This window comes from Erithacus rubecula, assembly GCF_903797595.1.
Source record: "Erithacus rubecula genome assembly, chromosome: 3".
NCBI classification, from domain to species: Eukaryota; Metazoa; Chordata; class Aves; order Passeriformes; family Muscicapidae; genus Erithacus; species Erithacus rubecula.
The window spans coordinates 57128693-57149615 of record NC_136689.1 but is presented as its reverse complement, the minus strand read 5'-3'; the positions used below and the strand labels follow the sequence as shown (position 1 = coordinate 57149615).

At 35.0% G+C, this 20923-nt stretch overlaps 1 protein-coding gene across 4 annotated transcripts in view; it reads left to right on the top strand.

Annotated features, from left to right (window-relative positions):
* The window catches only part of ATP9B (ATPase phospholipid transporting 9B (putative)), a 149751-nt gene extending 129107 nt beyond the window's left edge, over positions 1–20644 (top strand). For 3 of the 4 annotated variants that reach the window (XM_079300852.1, XM_079300855.1, XM_079300854.1), the window contains 15 exons: positions 3058–3219; positions 3817–3909; positions 5083–5166; positions 5715–5885; positions 7270–7368; positions 9896–9985; positions 10441–10585; positions 10908–10972; positions 11424–11579; positions 11734–11798; positions 12981–13089; positions 14681–14738; positions 15420–15623; positions 18059–18091; positions 18864–20644. In XM_079300852.1, coding sequence (XP_079156978.1) covers positions 3058–3219; positions 3817–3909; positions 5083–5166; positions 5715–5885; positions 7270–7368; positions 9896–9985; positions 10441–10585; positions 10908–10972; positions 11424–11579; positions 11734–11798; positions 12981–13089; positions 14681–14738; positions 15420–15623; positions 18059–18091; positions 18864–19000 — 1671 coding nt within the window. In that variant the 3' untranslated portion in view covers positions 19001–20644. The remainder of the gene's footprint in view (positions 1–3057; positions 3220–3816; positions 3910–5082; positions 5167–5714; positions 5886–7269; positions 7369–9895; positions 9986–10440; positions 10586–10907; positions 10973–11423; positions 11580–11733; positions 11799–12980; positions 13090–14680; positions 14739–15419; positions 15624–18058; positions 18092–18863) is intronic. The other variant, XM_079300853.1, reaches the window with a different exon arrangement.
* The last annotated feature ends 279 nt before the right edge of the window (positions 20645–20923 follow it).

Here is a 20923-nt window from a genome sequence, read left to right as displayed (position 1 = left end):
ATACAATTATTTGTTCATAAACTGTTCCGAGCAAATAATTTTGATCAGTTCAATGTATCTGCTAGGGAGCAGAAGCCTGGACCATAAGGAAAGGAAAGCAGGAGCTGGGCATGATAGGCAGGCTGCTAGAGGCTGTGGCCTTAGTGATGGGGTGTACAGCCCCACAGTATCCAAGGATGGTGAGCAGAGCTTGTCTATGATTGAAACCTGCAGTTTGGATGGATTATTGTACAGGTCAACCCTAACCCAGTGCATAAGCTGTCTGTTCAATTTGGTTCCATAAATTAGCGTTTTTAAAGAAATGGGATGATGGGATATCCAAAACATGGACATGTGACCATGGTGTGTAACAGTGGTGCTTTTGGAGTTTCACCTCTTCATGCCCCTCTGGAAATGCACTCTTTCCTCAGGTGACTGAGTTAGGAACACACTGCTACTTGGAGAAGTTGCTTCCACCTCCTGAGCTGCTGCTGCTCTATGTGATGTTGTGGGTTGCACAGTTACTGCTAGTTTTGGGAGAGTTTCCTTATGAAATCTCTGAATTTGAGTAGAAATCTGTGCCCTGGTAATTGAAATGTTTGATATTTGGGTCTGTAAACTATAGAAGCTCAGAGGGTTGGGTGGCCTCTAGTGGGGAGACTGCTGCCAGAAGCAGTTCAAGAGTGGGCACATGGTAAATGGAAGCATCTGAAAGATTTAAAGTAAGAACACTAAATGAGGTGTTTCTCACTAGCTCGCATCAGATCTGTTGCATTTCTGTTTCACAATCCACAGTTCTTTCCTAATTTGGGAGTTGCTGCTTTAACATTGTCATGAAAGGTGGATGGCCCTTTGAGTTGCTTCTGAGGAGGAAGAAAATAAGCAAGTTAGCTGATTTAAGTTTTAAAACAAAATGGTAGCATCACCATCTAAGCCTTTTGTGCTTGTCCAACCTTTAATCACTTCATCTGACTTCATCCATTATGTCAAGCTCTGAAGAAGCCACAGCTACTGCATTTTCTTGTCATTCTAGGAGTTCTTGATTTAGGCACAGCAGATTGCAGGACCATTTTAATGTAGAGTTTCAGAAGTGTATTGAAGAGCATATACTTGTAGAGGGGAAACCTCAAGAAGAGAGAGTTGGCTAAAAATCCTTTTTCTGAGCTCTGTATAGCCAGCCTTTCATTATGTATATATTTGCTGAGATTTCTAATATAGGTGTTCATGCCATTTGTGAAATACTTGTATAGAAAAAAGAATTCTGCATTCTAAAAGCTTCAGGTATTTTAATGATAAAATCTGTCTATGTTATTTTGGATGCTACTCTGATTCATTCTGAGTGATGGGAGTCAAACTCATCTTTCTCTCAAGTTTTTTTCAGTGTCCTTGTAGCATCTGTTTGACTCTTGAGCCTTATTGACTGTTTCTTGTATGGTATTTGCCCTGATCAATTTAAAAGAAAAAATAAATATGCCATTGTGTATAGGCCAGGTATAAGAATACAAAATGACTGTGCTGCAAAATGCTAATTCAAATGGTATGTGAAGCCAAGCATAAATGAAATAATAAACAGATTGGAGTCTCCAAATTTAGAGCACTTTAGTCCTAGCTGCACAGGGACACAAATGAGATGATAGGGTTTTAGTAGAAAGATGCAATTTACAGGTCAGAATGTAATAGTAACCCTTCACTGTGAAAATTGAAAATTAACCTTGGAAGTACTGGATCGTTTACAGTTTATATGCTACTTCTGGTGAAGAAGAAAAGTTTGTAAAAAGGCTTCCTGCAGTTTTCAAGAATTTAAAATGGTGTTTTTCTAAGTGTGTTCTATTCTCTTCCATTGCTGCATCTCACTCTATTTTCATGTGGTGATGCCTACACAGATGGCACTACTAGGGTTTTTTACAGGATTTTATTCCAATTTTAGTAGAAGCTGAGGTGTTTTATTTGCTTTGTGTGAAATTCTTAGTGATTATCATGTCTGTTGAACTTACCTAGAGAATTTTTTACTTGCATGTTTTTTTACCAAAGTGCTTGATTTTTGACAGTTTTTGATTTTGTGAGTGCTTGATTTTTTTTTTTTTTCATCTTGCCTGGGATTAATAGCAGAGCCTATTAATCCATAAAAATCATGTGTAAACTTAATTATAGTTATCTTTCTAGTGATTTAAAAATCAGTTTCAAGTAATGATTCTCATTTGGAAAACCAAAAGTAGGTTGAGGAGAAGAAGTTTTCTTTAATCAGTAAGAAAAATAAGAAATGGAATGTGTCTTGTATATAAACCAGTAAAATCAGTAAAGTGATTTTCCTAAAATATTAATTTGTTTGGAAGGAATAAATCACATGTGGTGGTGGGAGATATTTAACGTATAATACAGAAAAATGTTGAAGATAGATGTCATCTTCATCAAAGCAGCAAAATTTTGAAAAAACACTTTCCCATGTGAGTTGTAGGATGCAGTTGTGAGCTTGGTTTCCATCTTATTTGATGTCAGAAATTGTATTACTGCTGAAACAAAGTATTAAAATTATGCAAGTGAGCAAAGTAAACTAAAAATAAGGTCCTTTGCTTCCCTATTTACTACCTATTACATTGTCTCAACTTGCATAGAAGTGTAGATGGAATAAAATATTTTATATGGAAATTCTCCCAAAGTCTTTTACTTACATAATGGTCTTGTTGATATAGAAATCTTATTCTCATGTTGCAAAATTTCTACTCAATGTCCTTGATGTACTGTTGAATATATGTGGGGTGTTTATTAGAATAGTTACTTCTGAACAGTATATTCTAGATACCTCATTTTCAGCAATAAGTTCAAAAAAGTTTTTTATATTCTTCATAAGAAATTTTGTAAGTTCTTCAAGGAAAACATGTAATTTGATGTGTTAAGATTTTATACTCAGTCTGCTGCTGTTCATTTTTTTCCCCCCTAGGTTCTTGGAAAAGTTTAGACTTTCACCCTAGCAACAGTTGTTTGGCTTTAGTCTGCTTTATATAACAGTAACCTTTCACACTTAAATATGTTAAATATGTCCCTTTTTTCTTTTTTTTCCTTTTCTTCTTCTTTCTTTAGGTGGCTCTGGTGCAGTGGACAGAGAGTGTGGGTCTCACTCTGGTTAACAGGGATCTGACCTCAATGCAGCTGAAGACCCCTGGTGGACACATCCTGACATACTATATCCTGCAGATCTTCCCCTTCACTTCCGAGAGCAAGCGCATGGGCATCATAGTTAGGGTGATTTGGGGGGTTTTCTGGGTGTTTGGTTAGATTTTTTAAGAAATGTGGCAGATCAGACTAATTCACTGATTCCTTCTGCAACAGACAATACCACAGAAATTCATTGATTACATTTGCTTGTGTGTGGATTCACTGAATATGCAATGAATGTTGCATCATTAAAATGTGTAACAAGCATTTACACTAAATTTTTTATAAATTTTTAACTACCAGGTATTTCATAGATACCAAGCTTTCTGGCTTGGGTTGGTATTTACCACCTAAGAAGCAAAATATGAGTTAGAGGGGATATAACAGTGATATTTAAAAATTTAGTTTAGGGATCCTGAAGATATGTTATGCTTGTTGACTTCAGTTAGAACTGGTCCTCTTAAATGGAAATAGAGGACATATATCTCAATGGAATCTGAGATAACAATGAAAATAGTAACACCAAGTAATAAAACGTACCCACTTCTTGACAAGATACTTCATCTTTTATAAATTGGAACCTATTTTGTGTTCAGAAGGCAATTAAGTTATTGGTAAGTAATTGTTTTGACTTTATAAACAAATATTCCTTCCCTCTTTTTTCATTTCTTTGTAAAATTCTAGGATGAATCTTCGGGAGAAATTACATTTTACATGAAGGGTGCAGATGTTGCCATGTCCACTATTGTACAGTACAATGATTGGTTAGAAGAAGAGGTAAGAAAGAAAACCAACATTTACAAAAACTAAAATTTTATAAAAAATTTAATTTATAAAATGTATTAAAATACATCAGATGTTATTGGGATATGTTTAAAGGACACTCTGAGCCAACGCAGTAAAGGATTTTGAACTTCTGTTATGCATGTCCTGAATGGGTTTTAAGGGATTAAAATTATTTCCAATTCGTAAGTAACATACAAGAAAAGTGAAGCTGGTAGTGGTAGTAGGACATGTTCCTACTTAAAACAGGAAAGTTGTTTTTCATTGACTGACCTTTCACATAAAACCCAATTACTTCTGAGAAGTATTTTGCTATAAATCTGCTTATCCTGAAATGCCTTTGTTTGATCAAAATCTGCAGTGAGGTACAATTATGAATTACAGACTTTGACAAGCATTGTGTCCAAACTAATTATTTTTTTTTTGCCACATTTATTAAACTTCAAATAAAATAGTGGCTGAATTTCAAACCTGATTAATATTTTTCACTATGTGTTCTAGTGGGTACCAGCAATCATCTTATTTTTGACCCTACATAGAGCCAATATGTTAATACAATGATTACACCATGTATGTTCATAATGGTATTGGCAATATGAATCAATATCTGCTGCAGGGCAGTTTGATTTATTCAGGGACATGAATAAATTAAACTCCCTCAAGACCTAGCAAAATGTCATAAAAATTACTTTTGGCGATAATGATGCACAATTAATTGTAAAATACTTGTTTAATTTATTTAGCTTTATGAGGTCAAATCAATAAGTGTTTTCACTGGAGAGCCTTGTTTTTCATTAAGACACGCTATTCCGTGGCTATTTTTAATGTGTGGATGCTTTTTTGAGAAGAGATACGTTCAGTGAAAAAAGAAATGTACCTCTGCTATGTGCCTGAAAAGTAGTTTTAATTTATTTTAAAGCTTGAACCTAGAAGAAATTTTCTTTAAGCTAGGAGAGGAGATCTAATTGACTTACTGATAGCAAACCACTTCATTTGGGGGACCTGAAGTATAATTGCTTTTCATCCTGTTTGGGGCTTCTCCAGAGTAGTTTAAGAGTCTAAAGAAACACCCACATTTCTGGTACAGATGCACCATGTTAGCATACAGTATAAAGCATGAACACAGGATTGAATATTTGCATAACATTCTATGCTTGGTTCATTTAGTGTGGTAACATGGCACGAGAAGGACTGCGCACACTGGTTGTTGCCAAAAAATCACTTACTGAAGAACAGTATCAAGATTTTGAGGTATGAAAGGACAGAATGATCTTGCATGTTATCATATTTAATTGCTTCAAGGAGAACATTCCTCTTTTCTATGTTTTAAGGTTGCAAAAACAGATTATTCATATTTTAAAAAATAGGTAATGGAGGTATTGTCCACAGTCTGTTAAAGGCTTTGTCATTCATTAGTGCTGGTTCTGCAGTCATATGTAGGATCCTGTTTGCTTTATTTTTGATTGGATAGTGTTTTCCAGAAGCTAGTGTAATGTTATTTTGTAGCTTCAGTATGATCTAAAAAAATCTACTTGTTCTCAAAGATAAGGCCTTTCCTCCTTAGAAGCTGTGATGCCTAATTCTTAATAGTTCTTCAGGAGGCATTGTCTTTAGGTGAATTGTCAGAAGAGCCCTGTATAACATTGAGTATCAAGTAAAATTGCTCCTTTAGTCTTATTCTTTGTTAAAGATATTTAAAGACAAACATTTAGACTAATGAATCCATGCTATCACTGAGTGGTAGACTGAATGCATACTTTGTGAGTTGTAGAACACTCTAAGTGGTTTTGTGTTTGCAGAGTCGATACAACCAAGCCAAGTTAAGCATACATGATAGAAACCTGAAGGTTGCCGCTGTTGTAGAGAGTTTGGAGCGAGAAATGGAATTACTGTGTCTCACTGGAGTAGAAGATCAGCTGCAAGCGGATGTTAGACCAACTCTAGAGATGCTAAGGAATGCTGGAATAAAGGTACTAAACATATTGCTGGTTTTCATTATCAGGTTATCTTTTATTAACTTTTGAAATCAAGACATAATTTATATTTGTCTGTACTTATTCTTACTTTCAAAGTAAGAAATGTGTCAAGTCTAAGCACATTCTGGGCATGAACTAGCAGAAACAAACAAGACACTGTGTGTGAAGTTCCCTTGCCTAACACAGGTTTCATCAATCTTAAGCTTACTTCTGTAGGAAAACTACCAATGGATAGATGTGTGTGTGTCTCAGTCATTTATCCCCTGGCTGTCTACAGTAAACACTCCTTGCTGACACTAAATGAGTTTGGCACAAGATTTGTGTGACAGCAATGTTTTCAGGTTTGGCACTCATAAGAAGTTTCAGCGAAAATCAAAAGGTGAATTATTTGAACCACAATTCAGAACTGCCCTTGGGTTTTGTTCAGTTCATGTTGAAAGGGTGGCATGAAAGGCCATGCAGAAGAGTTGGTTGGCTAGACACCTATCAATTGCACATATACACATAATGCATTTATTTGAGGGAGAGTTTCAAGTAAATATATGAACAATATCAGAGGGGAGGGGGCAAGATTACAAACATTTTGCTCTAAGCAGTATCAAGCTCTGCTCCAAGTAGCTGTAATGACTTTGCATTGGTTAAACCGAGTCAGACACAGTGGGATATTTTGCATATGCTGCTTGTGCTGGACTTCAGCTCCCCCTCTGTCTGCTGTAAGGACAGCCCAGGAGAGCAAAACAAGCCAGGAGAATTTTGGAATGACAATCATTTCCTTACACTGGTGATTGAGTTATCTTACTAACTAGTCATCATACTAACAAACCTGCTTGGTGTTAAGAGGCTGAGAGAGCTGTCACACATTAAGAACATAACTTTATCTCTTAAACTTTACTGCCTTCTCTGTTCTGAGTGGGCAGGATCTCTTTGGAGTGTTGGGTCTGTAGCTCATGCTCCAAGATTTGCTGTCTCATGGCTTGTCTGCTGCTCTCTGAGATTATCACCAGGGTCACAGACTGTTGTGTTGCATCATTTTGCTGACAAATGTCATCAAATGTCACTTTTCTGATCAAGTCCATAGGGAAAGGATTTTATGCTTCCCCAGAGCTTTAATTTGTCTTCATATACATTGAGACACTGGCCCTTATGAGAACGGAACGAGAATGGAGCTGCAAAAAGTAGACAGGTGTTTTCTGCTTTGCATACTATTGCAGTAAAAACTGTTTGTTAATTTTACTTTAAAATGCACAAATTAGTAAAATTTCTTGGATAATCTAATCCAAAAAGGTGCCAGAGAAAAGTTGGAGAGAGTTGCCATTTAAATTTGGAGAACAGACATGCTAATGTCCAAAGAAGTAAACTCTTACTTTTTTTTTTGCAGATATGGATGTTAACAGGAGATAAACTGGAGACAGCAACTTGCATTGCAAAAAGCTCTCACTTAGTGTCTAGAAATCAAGATATTCATATTTTCAGACCTGTAAGTATAGTCCTAACATTTTCATTGGTTTATCAAAGACATCTAGTAGCAGTGTTTCTGTATTTAATTCGTAGTTGGCTGATTGTTGAAAATTGTTAGGTTATTGTACTGAGTATCATAGTAATGGTCAAGAGTTAGGTTGTTATTCAAGGCTGTAAAATTACAAATCATTTAAGAGTGTTGGTTTCTAGAGTTGTTGATGTGTTGTTGAAATATTTGTAGCCATGTTTGAGTGACCCAGGTTCAACATGCATTTCACACCCTTCCTAACAGGCATAGCAAGATATCTCTAAATAGTGATGGAGAGAGGTCTGTGTGAGGTGAGATGCTCTGCCACTAAGAAACTGCCCATGTATTTAGGCTGTCTGAATGTCATTCTTGCTTGTTTTAACATTTTCATCAATTGAACTCTTTAGAATAAAGCAAAATAAATCCTGAATGAAACTGCAAACATCCTCTGTATAAACATAGATCAAATTGGTATGAGAATTTTTTCATATCATTATATATATGTGCAACAAACTGTTTAAGTAATTGTTAGAAAAGTAAACTGAATCTTCTTCTATACATTTTATATGCATAGTATCCACTTAGCTGAAGTCAAATAAAAATAGATTTTCCAGACGTTGATTGATGCTGTGTGATCAGACATAATGCGTCTGTTTGTTCTAAATTAACCACTTGCACCTACAGAAATAATTATATGAATATAATTTACATGTAAATGTATTTTCTTCTGAAGCATCAGAATGGCAAATTAGGCCCTGCAGACTACTATTTGCAATTAAATTATTAATGCTTCTGATAAAACTTCAGATCAATTTTTGTTGACCTTTCCGTGTTGTAACACCACAAATTAAGTCTTCCTGAACAAAATGTATTTAGTTGAGTCAGATTTTTATTTTCATTACCTTGACTGGTAATAGAGAGTCAGCATAAAACTGTGTTAACTTTGAATACACAAAGTTTTAAATTAGTTAGAAAATGCATTTATACAGAATTATTTCCGTGGCTGTACTTGTTGCAAAGAAATAACTACTAAATTAATGTAAGAAAATATCAAGCACTCAAACACTTCTACTGTAGTTATAAATTAGAAAGAAAAACCTTTTTCCACTCTCTTTCAAAAAACCCATGTTTTATTTTTAACAAAACGGTTTATTTTTAGAAGTCTTAGCTTCTACAGTTTACAATTCTGAAGGTATATACAAATTTAAGGAAAAAAAGAAAAGCATTCTGTTAATGAAATGTATAACAGAGAAGACAATCACTGCTCATCAGTGTGCACAAGTGCTGACATCTCTTCATCTCTGCAGTGCAGAAAGAACCAACACAGGCTGGTGTTCCTAACTGTTGTCAGACAAGGAGGTTTCTCTTTCCATGTCTTGGAAAGTTAATTGTGGGAAAGAAGGACAAAAAACTCTGAATTGCAGCATGTGTATGGGTTTTTTCTCTTTGCAGAGGCTTTTTAATGTAACTCAAATTTTATGGGTAGTAGAGCCCATCTGGAGAGAGGACGGTTCTTTGAACTGCATCTGGCTGGGTAGTAGTGAGTCAAGGACAAAACTTTGCATTCAATGTAATTAAGATTCATGTATCTTAAAAGTTATTTAATCAAAGTGTTGATAGAGAAAAAAAAACTAATCTGAGCTTGTGTTTTATTCTATGCTTGGAACTTTGTCTAGCGTGATAGCTCTAAAATGCATTGATATTTATTGTGGGGAAAAACACATAAAAAAAAACCCAAAACAAGTCGACAAAAAAAAAACCCAGCAACCAAACAAAAAACCCCACCAAAACAAACAAAAAAACCCCACCACACCCAAACCTACCAGTCTTCTCAAAATCTGATTATAATTTCAATTTTTCATATTCTGTTTACAAACCTTTCAAAATATATTTAGTAAGCATTGACTGGTTGGGTTTTTTTTTGCATTTCAGAGCTGGGCCTTTCTGAAACAATTATGTAAATTTAAAAAATCTATTATGTAATTCCTTCTTATTATGTCACTTGATCTTGTCTTCGGAGTCATGCAAGATCCAAAAGGATTAGTACTAATGAGCATTTTTATGTACTCTTTGAAATCTGTGCCTGGTTACCAAAACGGAAGGAACAATTAATAGGAACACTTTTTGTTATTCTAAGAGCATATTTTAGTGCTTAATAAACAAAAACAGTTGAGGCTTGCTTGGGAAATTTTTCTATTTTTCTCTAGACCTGCCAGGATGAAAAGACAGGCCAGCTCAAAATTCAGATATTTTAAAGTGACTATTTCATTATTATTTTAGCCCTTGCTAACTTTGGTGAGGAACCACTTAAGCTGACTGCACAGATTTTACTTGTTTGAGGCTTACTCTTTCACTTCATAAGATTTGAGACTTATAGCAAAATTCCATGGTTATTAGACTTGCAGTGGGATAAAACACTTGAACCAAGGCTTCTGGATATGAGTTCTCATAACTTGATTTAGGCAGAGTTTTTTTAAGAATATAACAAAATCTTTTAACTGAATGTTTTTTATTGAAGGTTGCCACTCGAGGAGAGGCTCACTTAGAACTAAATGCTTTTAGGAGGAAGCATGACTGTGCCTTGGTGATATCTGGGGACTCACTGGAGGTAAAAATGTGGCTTCTGTCCAATTATTTCTGTGTTTATGGTCAGAAAGTAATGTATCAGCATCTTCACACTCTTTTTTCAAGTATTTGCCCATACTTCTAAGTAGTCCTTAGAGATACTTTTTGCCTATCACTGCAAATTAGATGATATATGTTACAGATGTGCAAATGTTAATGGATTTCTAGTCTTCTGTTCAGTACCAGAATGGAATTTGTATAAAGCATGCTTTAGTACTGTCTATTCTCTTAACTTCAAAGCATGTTGGTGCTCAAACTGACATTCTCTTTGATTTTAAGAATAATAAAGCCACAGTCAGGAGAATATTCTCTTCCTCCCAGTTGGATGTTGTACTTGGAAAATTTCATTAAAAAAAATCTTTATACTGTGATTTTGTGTTGGGCTATATGTAGTAATATTGAATTGTAAATAAATCTAAGCATCTTTTTTCTCTTCAGGTTTGTCTGAAGTATTATGAGCATGAATTTGTAGAGCTGGCTTGTCAGTGTCCTGCTGTAGTGTGCTGCAGATGCTCCCCCACCCAGAAAGCCCACATTGTGAAACTGTTACAGCACCACACCGGGAAACGCACCTGTGCAATAGGTAACTCTTGGCACAATCCTCCTAGTAAAACCTGTAATAAATGTCATCAGCAGGTGGCACCACAGAGAAACAGCTGAAACAAAACCAGAGAGACTTCTTTACCAGCAGCCAGGTATTGCATAGTTGGGGCACAAAATGTCTCTCTATGAGAAAGATGTGGTTATCTTCTCTGTTCTGCAGGAAAGTCTTGATTACTGAACTAATTAGTCATAAGTCATAGATTAATGTAAGAATTTAGAGGTATTTAATAGTTTTCTCAAATACTGTAAGGCCAAGAGAATAAAACCTCTGAAGAACTGAATATTGCAGTGACATTTTCCAGGTGATGGAGGAAATGATGTCAGCATGATCCAAGCAGCAGACTGTGGAATTGGAATTGAAGGCAAGGTAATGTTAACAGTTTCATTGTGAAATGTGTGTGACTTAGCAGCCTAGTAGAATGCGATTAGAAGCCTTATTCTTAAACAACAGATCATTTACTTTTTCTAATTAAAGTATTCTGCAAGATGATAAGAATGCTTAGTCTTTAGTATTTTTGCTTGTATGTCTTCTGCTTTGTCTTTTTAAAAGAAGAAAAAACTGTGTATGTAAAACTATGTCAAAAAAATGCTTCTGTGTAGCATTTACCTGGAAGAAGCAGGAGAAGCAATTAAACTTACTTGTTACAGCTCACTGCATCTTAGAATATGCACCAAAAATTTCATGTCTCGTTGCAGGGTTGATTTTCAAAGAAGGAAAAAACTTATCTTTTAAAATTAATCCTTGCTTAGAATTTTGAAACTTGATACACATCTTTGACACTGGGCTTCTTATTTGAAATATTTTTCTTTTGTTCTAGGAGGGAAAACAAGCTTCTCTAGCAGCTGACTTTTCTATCACACAGTTCAAACACATAGGTAGGCTGCTGATGGTACATGGTCGAAACAGTTACAAAAGATCAGCAGCACTTGGTCAATTTGTCATGCACCGAGGCCTTATTATTTCAACTATGCAGGTATATAAAATTTTGTTTTCTCAATAGTTAAAATCCCTATGTCTGTCTTTGAAATGTCACAAAATCTTAATCACTGTTGTTATTTTTTCTATATAATAGAAAAATGTTTCATATATAGAATTAGATTAAATCATTAATTATCTGCTTTTTGTAGGCTGTATTTTCATCAGTCTTCTACTTTGCATCTGTTCCCTTGTACCAAGGATTCCTAATGGTAGGGTAAGTCAAAGCAATAGTTACAATATCTGGTAATAAATACAGCAAACTAACTGGTTAAATACTGCCGTGGGCTTGGTGTCATCCATGTCTATCATAGGTACACTATCAAAACCTGGGATGAGTATACCAAGAAAAGTCACACTAGGTTTCATGTGCACTGTATGAGGAGGGAAGTCTCATTGTCAGTTCTCTGGAGAGAGGGATCTGCATAGCCTTAGAGGAAGATACCATAGAACCTGTGCACATACAGGGTAAAAACAATAAAGAAAATCTCTAAGACCAGCTTCAGCTGTCACACAGATTGATGTACACACCTCAGTGAGAATCACAGGGTTTTATGCTAAAAATGGAGCTGAGGCTACTATGAAATTTCCTGTGAGAGTGCACTGTCCAAGTTTGCCACATAGATTTCCATTCGTGTGAATATGTGCAGCATTGGGAGCACCTTGGCCATGTTGCAGCAGCTGGTTTACTAATATGGTTCCCCAAGTTATACACTGAGAGTTATGATGTGTTCATGTTTGTCCCTGTTCTCTGTCCCTGCTGACCTAAGAGCTTCTTTGTATTCTCCTTGTAAATAATAACAACTTGAATCGACAGTAACTTAAATCTTAGTGAAGACATGGTCTGATTAAACCAGACTTTGCAGAAGCAAACATTAGACCTCTCTAAAATGTTTGCAGAAGTTGTGCTATGTTCCAGAGAAGTACCTGTGAAAGTGTGTATCTGCATGTGTACAATAAAATCCAAAGCCACTTACAGAGCTGTTAAGACTCTTATTCATCCACCTACCTTCTCCAGGTTGTCCAGAATATAGTGCTCTATTTTTCCTTCAGTTTTCATGCATCCATCAGGAGATGGATGGAATTTAAATGTCAGGTCTTTGGACTGATTGTCCAAAGTGCAAGTGCACAAGGAGTATGGTAACAGGTGATAAGCTCAGGTGATAGAGGAAAAAATGTGTTTATTGGTTTTGAGTGTATAAGACCCCTGTAACTTCTCACAACTGACAGCTCTCAGAAGAGCAGGTTGCAGGTGAAAGCTATATTGGTAAGCTGCCTAAGTACTGGGAAAAAGAACCAGTTTAATTTCACTTGCATAAAAAGAATAATTGAACTCTGCAGATCCATTTAAAATTGTATCATACAAAAGTGTTAACGTGTGTTCTTTCCTTTCTCCTAGGTATGCAACCATATATACTATGTTTCCAGTCTTCTCTCTAGTATTGGATCAAGATGTGAAGCCAGAAATGGCATTGCTATATCCAGAACTTTATAAGGATCTCACAAAGGTATGAATGTCCTCAGTGCTCAGCTACAAGTGCTGAAATCTCCAGTATGCAAAGCTGGGAATTCTTGTAATCCTTTTCTTACAGTATTTCAAGCAAAACAGATTGCACAACTATTGCCAACTTCTGTACTATTTAAATAATTACAGTACCAAACATTTCAGTCATTTCCATTAATACATTTCTCTAGTCACCAGTGGTTGTACTGATATAATTCAAACCTTAAGATATGTTGATAAAGCAGCCTTGACTCTGGCCCCAGAATCTCTGATTTAACTGTGGAGTTATTTATGTTTACATTTTCACGTCTTATTTTTCCTTTTTAATTGTTAGACTAATTTATATGTTTGTTTTCTCCTAATATGCAGGAATTACTGCTCATGTCTCTAAAAACTATCTTCTTTTAAATAACAGATATTTGTAACTGATATATCTGAACTCAGTCATCCATAGATACTGCTTTCTTTGTGTTTGGAAATACTTGCAAGCAAAGTTGATAGTTTTGCTGCCCATAAGAGTGAAGTAAATCTCAAGATTCTGTTTTAATAAGATTTTTGAAAAGCACTTCTTCATCCTCAGCTGTCAGGTAGGAAAGTTGTGATCCAAGGCAGAAGCAGATGGTCTCTTTAGGGATAGTAAATTCTTCAAAGATGTTCCTAAAAGTTCAGGAGCAGATTCTGGTTAAAGAATGTCCAAACTTTTCCAAGTCTTCATCTTCATAATCATACTAAATTAGCTATTACTTGTGTCCATCTGGGATAATTTTTTTCCTCTCTTGGAGTTCTTGATTCTCTCTCCACTTGAGAATCTTTGAAGTTCTTGAGATTTCAGTCCATGATCAAACTCAAAAAAAGCATGGCCTTCACCTGCTAAACAGAGTCATAAGCTTGACTGTGGAACTTCTTACAGTAACAAAAAAGAGCTGATTCTTGCCTATTCTAGGTTGATCATTTATTTTGTGACAAAATGGCTGTTTTGTTGGCCAGCTCTGCAATTCTAACATATTTCATCAGTACCCTCACAGAATGCATATCACATGTACAGCATTTATTCTTTATTTTTTGCATATGTTTCAGTCTGTACCATACACAATCAAAAGATTTAGAATTCCTTTGGTAAGATTTTCTTACTGCAAATTTGCAGTAGTCATAAATTTATCCTGTGAAAGCAAATGGGCAGTTTATTGAACATTTAGAGACTACTATAAATAACTAGTAAAGATTTGCTTAAGGTTTTGGTCAGTAAGTACACAATGCTGTAGTTGTTTTGAAGACTACATTTTACAAATTAGAAAGAAACTAATTTTACTGTATTTATCATTTTGAAAACCAGCCAGGGAAATGCAAGCTAAAGTATCTCTTCTGTTTAAGGCCTTAACTTACTCCCAGATTTAGACTTTGTACAATTTTTGTACAAGCTTGTAATAAAAAATCCTAAAAACAAGTAGAAACTTTGTAGCCTTTATCAATCTTCAAATGCTGCTTATTTTACTTGTAAAATGTTTCTCTAGCAATGAACTATTAAAAATATATGAGCTGAGTCGATTTATTTTTTCAAAGTTGTGTTTAACTGTCCTCTCGTATGTTTCCCTTAGGGAAGATCTTTGTCATTTAAGACCTTCCTCATCTGGGTTTTAATCAGTATTTACCAAGGTAGGAGAGAGTCCTAATTTTGCTGAACTGAGAAATTTTTGTCTGCTATTAGCAATATTGTTTTTCAGCTGCAGGTTGAATTCCCAGAGCTTAACATTTCATCAGCAGTTATATGTATTGCTTTCTGTTTATCTCGTAAATCGATATTCCTGTAGTGTGCCAGGCCCATTCAAAACACAGCGTGATTGGTATTTTTATTGGTGCATGTCGCCTAAAAAAGGACATGCTTTTAATTAAATGCTAATCCAGAAAAATTTTAATGAGTGCTTATCACATTGCATGTATTTACACAGTAGTTTTCTTTCATTGAATGACAAAAGTACTGTTGAAGAAATCTGAATTATGTAATCAGTTGAAAGTAATTACACTTTCAACAATATCTCATTTATTTGCAGTATTTGACAAAATAAGGTTAATTAACAGTTCATCAGATATATTGCACTAAAAGGTGTTTAATTTTCTAATAGTTTTATTTCTGCATGGCTTTACTTTGGTTGGCTTATTTCACATGTACAAAGTGAATGAAGTAAATAGCCTTCTTTTAGAAAGATCAATCTTGTTAAAAAAAACGCTGGACAAACGTTCATAACAAGCAATCAAATGTGCAGTTGTAAAAACTGGTACAGTGAAATTTCACTGCAGAGTGTGTTGCCAACCTTGTGCACCTCTCCACCCTCCCAGGTGGTATTCTGATGTATGGAGCCCTGCTGCTGTTTGAATCCGAATTTGTGCACGTCGTTGCCATTTCCTTCACTGCCCTGATCTTGACTGAGCTCTTGATGGTTGCACTGACCATACGAACGTGGCACTGGTTAATGGTGGTGGCTGAATTCCTCAGTCTTGGCTGCTATGTGGCCTCTCTTGCATTTCTAAATGAATACTTTGGTGAGTAGAAGTATTTTAGCCAATAACTGTTTTGTATTTTTAATAATGTTTTTCTCTTCTTTTTTTTTTTTTTTTTCAAATAAGAAATGCAGCTTTTTTAATAAGAAATATAACTGAGTCCAAATTAGGCCTCATAAATGTTGAGTTAAAATATTCTCTTACCCTTTTCTCCTAGAATTCAACAGTCTTTATCCTATTGGTGTGGTTTATCTGGATTATAAACTTTACTCAAACCACTCATTCCTTTTCCATCCTTGGTCTGATAGTGACAGTCTCAGTTGCATACCTTGAATTGGCTTTGAGATTTGCACTATTGAAAATTGATAGAATTTGTAAAAAATCAGGATCTTTTGCTGAATTGGTGCATTATTTTGTACACCAGACCAAGTGGACCTCATTAAATCTAACTCACAAGGCTAAAATTGCTGAAGTATTGTTAGGGAGTGATGCAGCAGCTTAGTAGGAAAGATATCTTCTCTAGGAACCATTGCTTCATAATTATAGTAAGCTTATATTAACCTTGTTTGCTTTAAGTTTTGGTATGCCATACTGTGTCTTAAGGTTCTGATTGTTTATAGTTAACAAGATGAACACATTTTAACTGCAAATCTTAGCAGTCAGGAATCTGAGCATCAAAGTAATACCTATTTCTTCTTTGATCAGCTTATCCTTTAGTAAAAGTAAAGTATCTTTGTGTGATCTTATAAATGTAGTTTACGGAAATATACAGAATAGCTTTAATTATGCCTCACAAGGAGCAGAATCCAGCTCCTTCTTCTCTGCCTTTCAGGATCTGATGAGTATGGAGTTGCCCTTCTTCACGTATTCATTTCACATAGCAGAATTAAGTGTTACATGCAGTTTCTAGAAATCTTAAAATTCTTCACTGTCTCAGTTCCCAGGTTTTCAGTTCTAGGGTAGTGTGTTTGCATATGTAATTATTTATTTAATCAGTAAATGCATCACTACCTGTCCCGGGTGTTCTGTTACTTCCCAGATTTCTCAGGAGTCAAATTTTAGTCAAGAAACAACTCTGCTGGACTTGGTTCCTGTATTGCACTTTATTTCAGGTTTGCCAGAGCACACTTTTGTTTTCTCTCAACTGATGCACAGACACATTAATAGAGATTATTGGGTTGATTTTTTAATCTCAACAGCCAGATTACAAATTAAAGGAACAAACAAGAACAGATGTAGGTGCTTGCACTTGAGCCCAGACTTCCAGGAACCTCATAAAGCAGAACTTGCAGCTTCACCTTTGAAAGTCTGCATTACTGGGGACAGCCAGTCCTTTGATCTTTTCTGGTGTTCTTCTGTGAAAAACACTTTTAGGTGATGTCCACAAAGGTGCAAAAACCACAGGAGCTTTGTTTCTTGCAAACTTTTCCATAAAGGGGAATGTTTTCCTCTCTGTGCTCGTGTATTTGCTGGGCAAGCCCAAGCAACTGAATTCATTACTGGTTGCATGGTTTCTTGCAACCCAGCCACTTAACTTGTCTATTTTTTGTATGTGAGAGTACTGAGAAGGCTGCAGTTTCATGAGATTTTGTAAAGATGTATTTCACTGTATGTTATTCACCAGTTAATCTGAGAAAATGCCTTTTTCTTAGTCTCACTTCTGCTTAATGCTTTATTCTTTCCCATTATAACTGAAGGGAGGGAGTTTTTTTGTGTATGTGATGTAGCATAAACCTAAGTGATGGTTTGCAGTTCAAGAAACAGAACAACTTCCACAGATCAGGAAAAATGGTCCAGACCAATAATGCTTGACTTCACTGGCAATTAAACATATTTCAGGGATGTTGCTTATAAGGATCATATCTTTCCAGAGAAATTATATGATGACGTGACACTCAAATTAGAAAGGAAAAAATATTTGATGATGTTCTACAGCTCTGACTCATGAAAGTAAATTAGTTGTTTTATGTTTCTGAGTTAACTGCACACTGTGGCCTTTTTAGGGTGTCTATGATAGGTTACATGGGCTTTCAGTCTGTCTAAGCAGGCTTAGGCTAAAGCTGCATAACGAGTTTATACACTGAAATTTAATATGCAAAGTATTTTTAATGAGCAGAGTTGGAGCAGTAAAGCATTTCTTTATTGAATTTTCTGAAGTGAATTTTCATTCACATGATTAAGTTGTATAAACAACTTGAAGTGTTTTTCACTTGAAGTGAAATGTAAGAAAAGTGCCAAACTATTCACAATTTTAAAGCATGACCATATATAAAATCTGTTTTCAAAGTGTTTTGATTTATTGCTGCTTAAAATAATCTGATTGACATGTGAAAGGCAATACTAATCCACTTAATGCTAACATCTTTTGCATTTCCTCCTTGTGTAGCTAACCTGTTTGGTTTGTTGTTGGTTTTTTTTTTCATAACTTTTGTATTTTCTGTAAATCTATCCTTTCATTTTCCCTCTTTGTGAAACAGGTATAGGCAGAGTGTCTTTTGGAGCTTTCTTAGGTAGGTGAAGTTTAACTTTTCTTGAAGTTTTGGGTTGGCTTTTTGTTTTTCGATCTTTAAAAATTCACTCAAGAGTAGCAAATTTCTTAATATATGCATTTGGAAATAATGGGAAAACAAATATTGGGGTTCCCTGAGTTCTGGGATCTTTCCATCATGATTAAGTATGACCTAATTATCACAAATAGGGTAAAAAAAAATTCATTGGCAAGCATAGTGTGTCAACATTCTTGTTAATTTCTGGTCATAAATAATTAGCTTTTCCATGTGTCTTGTAGCATTATCACTACATTGTTTTCCCTTGAAATTTTTGGGCTGTAATTTAATCTCTATGATTTTTAAGAATCATTCCGTGTAAATGTTGTAAGAAAATAATCAATACAGAATAAAAGATCCAAACTAGCAAAATTTCTGGTTGGGGAACTTATAGTGGGTAAAAATCATTCTTACTAGTAGAAAAATAAGCTGAATTAATTTTTTATTATGAGAGAGTCTTGCTTTTAAACTTTGCTTCCTCTAAAAATTACTTCAGCCTGCAAAACAGTGTAACGACCATAAAGGAACTCTGAAGTTCCTGTCTGAAAAAAATAATTGGCAAAAGCAAAAGACTGAGGTTAACTTTCTGTTGCTTTATTGCCCTTTTTTTTTTTTTTTTTAATTGGACAATAGCATAAGCAAACAATTAAGAGACTTTTATTGACTTTGCACCATGGAAGTTCCAGTTTCCATGTTACTGGCTACCATTACTTATTTTCCCTTTTTGTTTCTGCAGATGTTGCCTTTATCACAACTGTGACCTTCCTGTGGAAAGTGTCAGCAATCACTGTTGTAAGCTGTCTTCCACTTTACATTCTCAAGTACTTGAAGCGCAAGTTCTCTCCTCCAAGTTACTCCAAGCTTACCTCGTAAAAGTGATGATATTCTTATGGTTTTTCACTCGCACCAGTCTGCAGATTGCATATTCACTGTGCTTTAGTGTCTATGGATTCATGTTGGACTAAAGAAACTTAAAACAAAAATCAAAAGGGATAGCGTGAATAGAGCACAAAAAGAGGAGGAAACATCTGACAGATACAATAACACAGAAGTACACTAACAACTATCAGAGATAAACTAAATTTTCTTCATGTTGATTTTCTTTCTTTTATTTTATGATTATAAAATAAAACCAAATTACCTTTGATTTGACAATGCTTCTGAATGGTTTCATTGCTACTGTAAAGGATCTTTTCCAACTGTAAAGGATTTTTTCCAACTATGTTTATCTTCTGGTAGTTAAATTGAATTTTTTGTTATTTATTACATAAAATTTCCATCTTTAATTATTGTATAACTTCCTAATTCAAGCCCTTTCTTTTAGTGTTCATATATGGAAAAGGTCATTCATCCATACCTACTCTAACAATCCTAATACCTGTAAATGCCCGTGTCTGTATTAGCAGCTATTATTCCTCATCAGGCATTGATTAATATGCACTATTTGAATTATGTACTGATGTCTGCATAGCACAGTATTATTTTAGGAGCTGTTGTCCTATTTGTACTCTCCATTTCTGGCACCAGTAAATTACAGATGTGTGATGTTGACAGCAGTTCTTTAAATGCACATTACAGCCGGGTTGCACAAAAGCTGTTTAAAAATTAAATTATAAATTCTGTACATAATTCCACAGCACTTATTGATCTGTACAGATATCAGAACATGGCTGCTCAGTAAATATGTTTTAAAGTTCTTATTCATTTTGTATTTGTACAACTGCAAATAGTGTCAAAGTACATTTCTATATATGAGAAGTCCAGTAAACCTTGTATTAGCTAATATGTTTAAATTGCCTTGTAATCTGTTTACTTAGGTTACTCAGGTAAAAGAAAATAAGAGGGACACATGAACATCATGGAAGGAAAATCAATCATCTTCCAGTTGTAAATGTTATGTTTTTATAACTTAGTTTGGATGCAAACTTGTCAAAAAAAAAATCAAAACATTTTTGCTTGTAAGCTATCAGAGTTGAGTATCTTGGCTGAGTTATGACACTTTATAGCATCTGAAGATTTGTTCCAGAAACTCAAATACTCTGATGCAATCTGAAGGGTCCAAATCCTGCACACTGTAGTGGCAAGTAGGATATATTAATTTTCCATTGTGGTATAACTTTGCTTTCTCACGAAGTACATATAATGAATTTGGAGTAGTCTATTAATCAGTGGGAAGGAATAGCATAACTATTCATGCTTTCTTTATTAAATATTTATGTGTGTGTTTTTAAAACCCACTTAATATGGATGTCATTTTTATGTTTGACTGTATGCCTTTACAAGATAATTCCTCATTTAGTCTCTTTTCCCTCATGCCATTATTACTTTGGATAAGTAATATTTAAGTGATAATTATAACTACTTCCTGGGAGAGCAGAGGAAACGGCTGCAGAGCTATTTGGATTCCACCCCACTCCATTAATTTTTGTTTTCAAAGTTTTTCTAACTAGCTATTTATCTGCTTTTTTTAATTTTCATTCCTCATTATAAAAGCAATAAAGCCTAATTTCTACCAAATATTAGTGGTACATGTATTAAATAAACTACTGAAGTAGAGTTTCCTTTAATTACCCAACATCACAGTCTAGGTTGCCCTGTCCCTCTGTGAACTCACTTCTGTAAATCCCCACAAGATGTCACTGTTCTTGCATATTGGCAGGAGCCTTTCTGCTTTCGGTGTGGTTTTCTCAGGATGCTCCTGATTTACATTTTTAGTTCGGTTCTGTGGTGTTTTTGTCAGTGATTTGCTTTAGTTTTTGTTTTCCCCAGTAAGTGGTGATTACTTTCAAACAATTA